This window comes from Phyllostomus hastatus, unplaced genomic scaffold, assembly GCF_019186645.2.
Source record: "Phyllostomus hastatus isolate PE091 unplaced genomic scaffold, TTU_PhHast_1.1 phas_contig_283, whole genome shotgun sequence".
Taxonomy (NCBI): domain Eukaryota; kingdom Metazoa; phylum Chordata; class Mammalia; order Chiroptera; family Phyllostomidae; genus Phyllostomus; species Phyllostomus hastatus.
In genome coordinates this window covers 10,834,558-10,846,620 of record NW_025333833.1, presented here as the reverse complement: position 1 = coordinate 10,846,620, position 12,063 = coordinate 10,834,558, and the positions used below count along the sequence as shown (strand labels likewise).

The 12,063-nt window shown below is 47.7% G+C and overlaps 1 protein-coding gene across 1 annotated transcript in view; it reads right to left on the bottom strand.

Moving 5' to 3' along the window:
• The window catches only part of RGSL1 (regulator of G protein signaling like 1), a 53,951-nt gene extending 46,631 nt beyond the window's left edge, over positions 1 to 7,320 (bottom strand). The window contains exon 1 of the mRNA XM_045838367.1: positions 7,287 to 7,320. Within this exon, the coding sequence (XP_045694323.1) occupies positions 7,287 to 7,299 (13 nt within the window). The 5' untranslated portion in view covers positions 7,300 to 7,320. The remainder of the gene's footprint in view (positions 1 to 7,286) is intronic.
• Between the last annotated feature and the right edge of the window lie 4,743 nt (positions 7,321 to 12,063).

The following is a 12,063-nucleotide window of genomic DNA, read 5'->3' as shown; positions in this document are numbered from 1 at the left end:
CTTAGGGTGGGGTGGGTGTCATGGTTTCCGTTCTGGTCTTCTGCTCTGGTTCATTGATAACTATCCAACCATTTCCAAACAATAATATAAGCTTATTCTTCAGCACAATGCCTGGGCATCTGCCCTAATCAGAGACTATGCTATGGGTCCCCCTTGTTTCTCTTCCCGCTTGTTCTTGATGCCAATGTTACCTTCCTCACTTCCCACCAAAATTCACAGAACATAAGGAAGAACTCAGAGGAAGTGTGGAGAACACACAAGGTATAGTACGTCCCTTACAAGTCCTCACATATAACCTGATACAAAGGCTAAGTACAAACGCATTCCCCTGGGTATAAATAGTTTTCAGAGCCACAAGTAAGCATACATGGTACCCAATTATTTGAGAATTGCCAGGAAAATGTTCACTCCTGAGAAGCCCAGGTTAAACATTATTTCTAGGTGAATCTATGGGATTTGTATGAGAATCAATAGATTTAGCAAAGTAGATTACCCACACCAATATGGGTGGGTTTCATCTGATCGGTAGAACAAAAGGCAGAGGAAGAAGGAAATTTGCCCCAGCCTGTCCACTGAGCTAGGACATAGGTCTTCTTTGCCCTTGCACTGGGATTTATACCATCATCATCCCATTGCTTTATGGATAAAAATTCATGTCCTTGGAATAAGCTTGAAGGTTCCTTTGCTTTGTCCTGACCTTATTTCCAGTCTCTTCCCACATGTACCATTGTCTCCAAGCATATCCGAAGCTTCCTGTTTGGTCTGGAATGTTCTCCCCATTCCACAGTCTTTATCTGGGAAGCTCCTTTCTCCTTCAAGTCTCAGCTCAAGCACTGCCTCCACCCAACTGGGAAAGGTACCTCTCTGTGCAACTTATAGACACCTGTTGTTACCGCTGTCACGCTGTTTCAACATTCTTTACTTACTGGGAAGTCTTTGAAGTTGGAGACCATATCCTGCATTCTTTGTCTCTTTAGAATCTAGCCCCGTGCCTAGGGGCGCTCAATGAATGTTTGATAGAGAAATGAATAAACGTATGAACTACCAAATGAACACATGGCCTCTACCCTGAAATGCTTTATAATATAGTTATGAAGACAGAACAGATACATACAAATGACACAAGGTCACTAGTGCTAAGTGCTAAGCTATGAGAGAGGAACAAATAACCAGAGCTCTGCAATTAGAGGAGAACTGGGTCTTTGACTCCTTCATCCTTGGACATAGGAGATGCAGAATGGAAGGATGCGGATGACTTCGCATAACTTTAACTTCTCAGCCAGAGACAGACCCTTTTGCATAAGCCAGTGTTACTCAACACTTTTCTAGTCTTTTTCTCCACCTAAGAAATTTTTTTAACATGTGTTCCTTTATCACCTTCCCTCCATGAAAATTTAATATCTAAAATCATGATTTCTTTACCCTCTTGGGGGTGACACTGTCCCCACTGAGGGCACATGGTGTCAACAAAGGGCAGAGTGTGATCCCAGCAAAGAGCCTGGTGATGCAGCACAGAGCTTATGTCCGGAGACTGTTCACCTTTCAGCAATGCTGAAAGGATCCATTGGCACAGGTAGACCAGATGGCTTCAGAGATTCTACCAAGTTTTGCATGGGTGTCCCCCAGAGATCTCCTGTGGGAAAGTCCTGGTATTTAATCAGGAATCTAATCTAATTAGGAACCTAATTTAATCATGAAACTAATTTAATTAGGGATCTAATGTAATTAGGAAACTAAGTGATTAGGAAACTCATGTTCTATTAGAGACCATTGAGTGAAAATTGTTCTCTTCTTAATCCTTTCGAGCCAATAACAGGGGTAACAATGATATAAGAGAAGAAAGTGTCATCTAAAGGGGTGAAAGGAATAGACACATCTCAGGTTTGAGGGACCTATAATCAAACATAGTTGGAATGCAGATCAGAAGACTCTGCTTGCCCAAATGTGGCAGAAGCAAGGATCTCCCCCTGTTGAGCCAGACATACCACTGATGGGACACCCACTGAGGACGGGGAGGGAGCAGATGCCAATTGCACTAACCAACAACCACCTGAGGCAGCCCTCCTGGAACTGCTATAAACACTTGGCCACTCACTGACTCACCCCCAGGGACAGGGCTTGGTGGGCACAGATGTGAACCTTGCCACTCATCATAATCATCTCAGGACAGCTTCTTAAAAACACAGAGTACTAAGTTTTCATCCTGACCCTAATGAATAAAGTCTCTGGGTTGGGGCCCAGGAGTTTGCATTTTGAATTACACTTGTCTCCTACCACTGGTGATTCCGATGTAGGCCATCCTTTTTCTTTTAAGTTTTTTTTTAAAAAGATTTTATTTATTTATTTTTAGACAGAAGGGAAGGGAGGGAGAAAGAGAGGGAGAGAAACATCAATATGTGGTTGCCTCTCGTGCGCCCCCTACTGGGGACCTGTTCCACAACCCAGGAATGTGCCCTGACTGGGAATCGAACCAGCAACCCTTTGGTTTGCAGGCCAGTGCTCAATCCACTGAGCCACACCAGCCAGGGTGAATATAAGCCATCCTTCACCTGATGCTTGGAAGCCACAGCACCAGACTAGGAAACACCACCCTGGAGCTTAGGCTATACCCAGGTACCATCTCCCTGCCCTCACTGACCCTCAGATTCTTCCATGAGTGTGGAGCAACATCTTTGTAAAAGCAGAACCCAGCAATGTTGACCAAGAGATACTGCAATGAAGGAGAAGAGAGGGTAGGGAAGGGAGGAGGTTAAGAGAGGGATGAATAGGGGAGGGAGAAGGAAGAAATGGGGGAGGGGTGAATTGAGAGGGAGAGGAAGGAAAGGTAGAAAGGAGAAAGAGAGATCAAGAAGGCTGAGAGAGGGCATGGGGAACTCAGCAGAAAGAAGACAAAGAAGTTGAACACAGCCCCAACACTGAGATGGGAGAGGAAAGGAAAGGGGAAAGCAAAGGAAACAAATAAGTAAAAGATCCTCCTTGTCCACCCCCAGGAGACATGATTGGTCAGTGATTAAGAAAATGAGGAGTCTGACCTGTGTTCAAGACCTAGTTGCCAATTGCTAGGTAGATGTTTAAGATGAGGTGCTTATCTTCTCTAAGACTCATTGTCCTCGTAGGTAAATATGGAATTGTGGGATTCCCTTAAATGTTGAATTGAAAGCAGGTTATAAATATAAATGACTTAAAGTTGGTCATCTTAGGGCTGAATAAGACCACGGGGCCTCTGAAACTGAAGTCCAGAAAGAAGTGATTCACAGGATGTCACGTGGTTAGTGTCCCACTTGGTAACAAAGTATATGCTGAGATAGTCACAAGCTGGCTGTCCCCAAGAAATACAAGAGAGCCCCAGCTCTGCATGAGGCAAACATGGAAGCTGGCCGAAGCTCTGAGCCCCACTTCCCAGCCAGCCCCTCGGCTGACAGAACCCCCGGGTGCGGGAGAGCCCAGCTTTCCAGCTGGCCCACTGCCTGGATCTCCACTGATCCCACTCTGCCCGATGCCCCAGTGGTACTGTCAAGAGAAGAGGCCAAATGAGGGGTCCCAGGATTGGGGGACAAGGAGGGTCAGCATCAAATAAATGGAAAAGTCTCTGCAGAAGCGTCTCACCCTAAGAGAAGGTAGGTGCCACACACTCGCCACCTGCCATAAAATGCCCACTTGAATGTGTCCTCAAAACTAGATGCCGCTGGGAAGAGATGTGAGCAAATCAGTTACTTTGAAAGCTGGGCTTCCTGGTAGAAGGAGGTGTCGGCTGAAGTGGGAGCGGCTGGTCAATACGGAATCCAGAAACACAGAATTCATCTGTGTTCTTCATCCAGTACTATCCAAGAAGAAAGACTATTTCAGAGAAAATAAGTACTCTATTATAGAAGTGAAAATTTTCTGGAAAAGGGACGATTTCTCAAGCTTTTCCTTTAACTGCTTTATTTTTCCTAGAAGTTCATTTAGTCGTCTGTGTTCTGAGCTAAGTTATCCCTAGCTGCTCCAATCCAGGGAAAGGGGTGGGGGTGGGGCACTGGTGGGGGGAGGGTAATGGGTGGTGGGGGAAGTCAGTCAGTCGCTGGTGAGACATGTCCTCTAATGTTAATGAGTAAGTTGGCCTTCCGGTTTATCTGTTAGCATCAATCGGCCCTTCAGAACCTAAACACACTGATAAAGTTGGGTTTCTGGGTCTGTAAAGCCAAGGTCTTGGTCCGACTCAGGATTTATTCCACCTTCCTGTGAGCCCCAGTCCAGTGCCACCCCCCTTTCTGCCACCCCAGCCACAAGAGTTTTCTAATACTGCCCAGATCATGTATTCACATCTAAAGGGGACACCAGCACCTTAACCCACCGCACCAAATGTGTATGCATCACCCAGAATCGGCTGGATATCGTGCTCGTGCTCTAAGCGAATGTGAAAAAGAAGAATGTGGCGTGGGCACCTGTCCCCTAACAACTCAACAGCACTACCGGTGCCAGAGGGTCGAGTCCCTCGGGAGACCCAAGCCCCGTGCGAGAGGGCTCTGGCTGCATGTGGGAAAGAATTCAAGGCGTGCGCCCGACAAGAGGTTAAAGTGGAAGCAAGGGTATTATTGAACAGAGAGGACAAACAAGAAAAGCCAGTCCTCAGGCAGAGCAGTGGACTGTCCTCACAAGAGAAGGAAGAGACCACAGCTGTCTCTGCAGGTGGGCCTTTTCTACCTGTTTGCACGGAAAATTGCTGGTATGGGGAAATAGAGACTCGAGAAAACACTGGGACTAACTTTAAGCTTTACAAGGTGTATTTTGTGGTCTGTTCCCCCTCCATGGTTTGGGTAAACAACAAGGTATGGGTGAGTAGCTATTAATCAGTCTTTGCAGGAATTTTCTTTGTTCCAAAGGCTCCTTGTTGTTGGCCTGCATCTCCGGTCAGGCAGCACATAGCAGGCCCCTGACTTAACTCTGTTTGCCTTTAGTTAATTTATACAGTTCTCATGCCCCTCTCCCATATTAGTATCTCGCTACCCAAAGTGTGACCCTTGGGCCAGCAGTGTCAGCATCACCTGGAGCTCATTAGAAATGCAGACTCTCAGGTCCCGTGCTAGACCAGCTGAATCTAAATCTTTGCTTTACCAAGATCTCCAGGTCATTTGTATGCATTTTAAGTTTGAGAGGCACTGATCTAGTAGAAAAGACCCAACTAAAGCCATCTTGTATTAAATTTTGTGACGAGGGAATAAACCAAGTATGGTAGGAGCATAGAGGAGAGTGCTGTTAATTCTGATGGAGGAGTAAAGATTTGTAATGGAATTTAAAGTGCACTGGCCAACACCTCGCAGATGGGGAAGAAAGAAGAGTCAGGAGCATCCAGAAATGGAAGATGGTGAGAACAAAGCTGTGAAGTGGGTGAAGCCCTGGGCAGAGACAGCCTAGAACAGCCTGAGAAAGAGTCTTTCAGGAGCTCCCAAACCCCACCCTGGGAGGGACAGCGCCACTCAGCCTGTAGGAGCTGTGCCGTCCTTTGCATGGAGCTGCATGGGGAGCCCCTCAGTAACCTTGTCAGGAGCCCCCCACACTAGATGCTGATCAACACGTGGACAGGGAGAGGCCTCTTCCCAGCACTTGGCCCTCCGTGACCCTTCAGGGATGATATTTGCAGTCAACAAAGGTGCACAGTCTCAGATCTTGCGCCAGGCCACCTGGTCCCTGGCAGCAACTCTGCAGAACGACCTTGGGTAGGGAGTGGATGCGCAGATTCCCACTGATTTCCAGCCACCCAGGCTCTCGGGAGAGGGCCTCCCCCACCTCAGGTTGAAGGGGAAGATGACTCTGGAGAAAGTCAAGGAAGTAACGACAAAGCAAGCCAAGGGACTGAGGCAGGAGTCTGGAGGCTGTGCTCCAGGCCTGGCCTGGCCTCTAGCTGGGTGGCCATGAGCCTCTGGGCCTTGGCCGTGAAATGGAGAAGGTGGGCCAGCTAGTTCCCGGGGCCTCTCCAGCGCCAACAGCCTGGGATTCTGGCACCTTCCAGTTTGAGAAAGGTCTGCCATTTGCCCCCTTTTCAAACTAAGATGAGATTGTCTTGGGATTCGCTTTCCCTGGCAAAATAAAACACTTTTCTTAGGGACACAGTCTCCACCCAACTCACAAGGGCATCTGGGTTAGATTGCCTATCAGAGTTACATTTAAGGGAAAACACACACACACACACGTTCACACATGTATATATGTGTGAATATATAAATTATGAAACAAATGTTAAATATCTACTAGGCATTTTTCTTGACTTGCTGAGTTGGACACCAAAGAAGCAGAAGCTTGAGTTCTGGCCAAAAACGTTCTCATACATATTTGGAGAAATACGACACATACCAGTAAGGAAGAAAGGCATATATAATTCCATAATAAAGTGTTCTATTAATGATAATTGTTAACATTTCACAGTGCTAAACCCTTTATAGGAGTTGTTTCACTTATTCCGTGCAAATCTATCAGGTAAGAAATCGTTTAGGATGGTTTGGGCTACAGATGGAAAACCCTGATTCCACTGGCTTAAACATTCGGAAACTTATTTTCTCACTTAACGAGAACTCCAGAGGTGGTTGTGCGGTGACTGAATGGAGTCATCAAGGATCCAGGTTATTTTATGTTGCCCTTCTCATTGGCCTTGCCCTCAAACAAGCAACCAGGATGGTTTCAAGATCCTGCCACACTTCCAGATACCACACCCTTACAGCATGTCCTGGGGCGGAGAAGAGAGCTTTGTTCTGTGTATATCATATGTGTATTCATGATGGGGGCAGACCTTATCAGAAACCCTGGAGCAGGCTTCTGCTCACATCTCCCTGCCCGGACCTGGATCTCATGCCCATACCTACACTGTCGCAAGCAAGGGAGCCACAGTGGGCTCAGCCTGCTTCGGTCCCTGCGAATGTGGCTGGCGCCCAGGTCCACCTCGTCTGATACACAGGAGAGGGAGGGTAGCTAGCAAAACAAAAATTGGGGTTCTTTTAGGGGGAAAGAAGAGGCAGGTGGCTGTGAAGAAGGCAAACAAATAGTTATTTCCATTTTACAGTTGAAGAAACGGAGGTTTCCAGAACAGAAGTAACTTGTTCAAGGTCACTCGACTTGCAATAGTTGGAATTCCAAACAGAGCCCAGACCCTGGGGCACAGTCCAAGGCCGGTCAGAGTCACCTGCCCCTGCAGCCTCGCTCCTTTCCCTCCCAGCAGGTCGGTGATTCGCCCTCCTCCCTCCTCTGGGGCATGGACTACGGGTTTTATTCATCTTTTCATTTCTCTTTCCCCTACCCTCTAACACCCTGCTTACTTGTTGTTGCCATAGATCTCCGCCTACTGTCCTCGTAAAGCACACCCTCTTCTTTCTGCGTCCTTGGCCTCACCACTGCCTAGAACTCAGCCTGACTAGCAGGAAATATTCAGAATAAGTAAGAGTTCAGACTTGGGACCCGGACAGCCCAAAGTTTCAGTTCCAGCTTTACCACTTAGGACCCATGTGACTTCGGTCAAATGACTGAACCTATCTGAGCCTTTGTCTCCTTACCCATAACATGAGGATGTTCACCACACAAGGCTGCGGTGAGAACTGGATGAGATAGAGTTTAGCACAGCCTTCAACAAACTGGAGTCAGTTTTTGATTAACAAAATAAGGGAATAAAAATGAAAACTCACATTTTCAGTTTCCAGAGCTTTGTCTACGTGATCTCATCCGACCCTCATAACAGCCATGTTGGGTGAAGGAGGCCCCCTCCCTGTGACAGCTGGGGAAACTGAGTCTGAGCAGGGTAAAGAGCCTCTCTTTAGATTCCCCTGTTATAGTCTCTGGTACTGACCGTGTGTGTCAGCTGACCCTGCTTGTGTGGACCGACCCATTATGGGTTGAATTTTGCACCCACCCCCCATTCATATGTTGAAGTCCTAATCTCTAGCACCTTAGAATGTGACTTTATTTGAAATAGGGGCATTGCAGATGTAATTATCTAAGTTAAAATGGTCATACTGACATAGGGTGGGTTCCTAGTCCAATAGGACTGATGTCCTTGTGAAAGGAGGAAGTCTGGAAACAGATACAGGGAGAACACCCATGAAGATGACGGCAGAAAGCAGGTGATGCTTCTAGAAGCCAAGGAATGCTAAAGATTACCAGCCAACCTCTAGAAGCTCGGGGAGGGGCATGGAAAGACCCCCCCGACAGCAGCAGAAGGAGCCAACCCTGCTGACCCCTTGATCTCGGACTCCTCACCCCCAGGACTATGAGACTGTAGGTGTCTGCTCAAGCCACTCTGAGACGACAGAGACACGATGCAGCGCTCTTGCTGTTGATACAGCAACCATGTCCCTCCCTTCTAGTGTCTGAGGGGAAAGGCCACGGTCTAGTCCCTGCTCCGGCCAGCAGGGCCTTTAGGAGGAGGGCCACTCTAAGCCACCACAGTCACTGTGTGCGACCTCAGACATGAGCTCCTCACATGGGCCCAGGACCGCGTCTCCCCCATTCAATCCTATCAGACCCCTGATGTCCCCTCTGAGGTCCAGCTCAGAGGAGTGATGGCATCTACTTTCAGCCAAATCCGAGTCTCATGCTTGTCTCAGCCTTTGGGATTCCCCCAGGGCCAGGCTGCTGCTAAGCTTTTTCGCTTCCTGAAGGAAGGGTCCTCCTGACCCCTTGTGCTGCAGTAGTGTGTATAACACCAGGCAGGGTCTGCATTTTCAGGACAAAAAAAGAGCTGTCCATCCTCCTGAGAGATAAGGAAAATCCAGACTTCTGGAACAAACAGCCTATTGGTACTCTGGCAGTGCAGTTAGGGCAATACCTTTTGTGCCTGGCCAGACCCACCCCCATCACGGGCCACGATGAATTTCTACGGCTGCCCACACATGGCTGGCCCTGCATCTTTTCCACGGTGGAGCGGGTCTCTAATGCCCATGGAGACTTACCTGGAGTCTCCACTAACCCAGCCAGCAGCTGATAACCTAACAGGCAGCTATAGTTCTGAGTGCAGATAAAGCCCAAAGCCACTGCTTAACAAGCATTTTCTTTGCCTCCTCATTCCCTCTGTCTGTGCACCTGCCCAATTGCTCCGTGTGAAAAGCCTCAGGATCAGAAAGGATATTGAGTCATAATGTAACAATCTAAAAAATGCAGAAATGGCTGCAAACTCTTGTGAGAATGTCCCTTACAAACTGGAACACACGACCAAAACAGGATTGCCAAAGAGCGGACTCTAATCTGAGGCTAAGGGGGTTTAGCTAGCTGAACTGCTGTGGTCCTGCCAGAATGTATGGCTGCTTCTTTCCCATAGCTCTCCATTTACCCATCATGTATTGACTACCCAGAACTGGATGACGTTTTAAAAAAATGAATGGCAGTAATAGATATTCTTCTTAGGCAACAAACTCTGTAGCTAGTGAAGCCTCGCAGTGAGCATTATCCTCATGTGATAGACAAGTCACGTGAGGATAATATCACATACCCTCACAAGTCACATATTCTCATGTGACTTGACTACTTAGTCAAGGTTCAGGGACTCGTGAAAGGTCAGAATTCAAGCTCAGGTCCAGCTGAGCCAAAGCCTGGTGCTTGTCCTCTCGGACCCAGACTCATCACCCAGACTGGTCAGAATCTCAGTACCATATGTGACCAGGTGAATCACCCTAAGTCTAAAATACCCAGCCGGGTGACTATTTTGTCAGCCCGATTCATGGGAATGAGAGAGGCCTGCAGCCTGCTGTCTGAGACACGAGAGCCTGCTCCTAGTAGCCAGCTGAGAACGTCGCCTAGATTTCTGCAGAAACAGTCTGTTTTCAAGCCCACACCCAATGCACCCACTCAGACCTCCTTCTCCCTGCTCCTCCTTAAGTCCCTAATATGAATTCTGATGTCCTATTAATCTTTACCCCCAGAACTCTATCCCCAGGATTGTCCTAACTCAGGGAAGAAACTGAAGGGTGGAGCTGGTATAACAACACATGTGCCTCTCGTTAGATAGTCTGGGGCCCGAGTCGTCACCTGCCCAGCTTCGATTTTGGACTAGAAACACAGCACATGGGTCAAAAAATACAATGAATGCTACATTCCCACTATGTCCCTGATGGCTCAAGATCTCTGGCTGCATCATGATTCATCAGACCCAAAAAAAATGCCACAGCCTGGTACTCAAAGTCTTCTGTCAGCCGTGTCTCCAGGTCTCTCTACTCAAGTCTGGTTGCTCCCCCCACAAATCTCCCGGCTTGGCAGGAATCCTACCCCTCCCCCAAGTCCTCCCTTGGTGCCTTGGCTGGTGCCTGAAACACCCTCTCACCCCTATGCTCTTCCCCTCCATCCTTTAGGACTCAAAAGAAAAGACTCCAAGAAGCCCTTCCTGACCAGCCCCTGTGCCTACGTCTCCTTTTGTTAGCACGTATTCAGGAGGCCAGCATTCACCGAGCACACCCCATGAGCCACCCTTCTTTGGCTGACATGCATTGCGCCCTTTCTATGTGCTTGGCACTGTGTTGAGTGCTTTGCATACCACCCTATGGCCCTGCCTCCCTTTATTAGAAATCTCAAAAAGTTGTTTACCCTCAGGTCTCAGTTCCTGTCCTTTCACCCTATTTTGAGCCAACTTCAAACAGACTCTTGGCCCCACCCTTCCACTGAAATGGTTCTTTTCCAGGAGTAGACAGAACTAGCCCTCGGGGGAAACTGAGCTCACAGTAAGAGATTTTCCCTGGATTTCCCAGCCACTGCTCACACTGTGTGCCACCTGAGAGATCGCTGCTCACCTCTACCTGTGCTCATCCTGCCAGTATGGTTAAAGGGGCAGCTCCCACCGAACTTCCTGCTTACAGCAGTCTTGGTTCCTTTGGACCTCCTTGGTGACATCTCAGTCCCCCTCCCAATGTGGCTGTTTGTGTACACATTATTTCCTCAAGTGGAACATGACAGCGAATCTTGGTATTCCTTAAAGCGTGTAAGAGAAGCCTGATAAATACTTATTGGGAGTAGGTTCCTCACTCCCAGTAGGCATTCAACACGTGTTCGTTGAATGAGGAACACAGAGGCATCACAGAAGATGAAATCTCAGGTACCTGCTACCAGAGTCCCTTGTTGCAGCTCAAATGAACGAGATCTGAAGGTTCGCTGTCATCAAAAGCACACGCTGGCCCATCTCCAGAGAACATCTATCCCGTCCTGGCTTCTGCTTCAAAGCTTCCCCTAAGTCCCGGTCTCGGGTCTCTTGATCTTTCCCTGTTTGCTCATTAAACTTCATTCAAAACATGAAAAGATCCAGGACTGAATATTTCTCTAAAGCTGTGTTTTCTTAATGCAGCAACTGCAGATAAAACCTAAAAATAGTGCAGAGGTTGCCAGTTCAAGGCCAGATACCTGTAGCATCTGTTTAAGCCCATGGCCTGTGTTCACAGATGACATCTGCAGTCAGGTTCAGTGGTGCTCAGAATATCAGGAGAAGTAGATTATGTCTCTCAGAGATAGCATGATCTTCAAGGAGTTCCACAGCTCTCCTGGAAACAACCATTCCTGTGAAAATGGTCTGGTCTAGAGTCCTGGGTTTGGACTAAGGGGATTAGTAACAAAGTCGGCCACCATTTTCTGGGTTCTCGCGTGTGTCAAGGACTGTGCTGAGTGTTTTTATTTGCATGGGGCATCTCTTCTAATCCTCACAGTAACCCCTGGAGGTGATACTATTATTGACCCTGTATTACCTATAAGGAAAATGGGGCTTAGAGAAGTTGTTGCTGGACTGAGATCTTACAGCTATTGAATGGCAGAGGAGGTGACCAAGCTGAGATTCCACCCACAGCTCAGTAGTGCTCGAGTCTGCACTACTAACCATCTTACCCTGTTGTTTCCTAGGATACCTCAAAACGTTCTCGTCTTTCTTCGCAGAAAGAAAACACACTGACCTCTACCTGCTGCATTCAGCTCGGAATGAGCTATCAGTGATTTTTAGTAAATTTCATATATAAACATTCATATTTTTGAGGAACAAAAGAATAGAGGTTGTCACATAAACTGTTGGAAATATGAGAACTCAAGGACAGCTTGGCCTACGGGACATGCCTGTGTGGCATGCCAAGGTTCCAA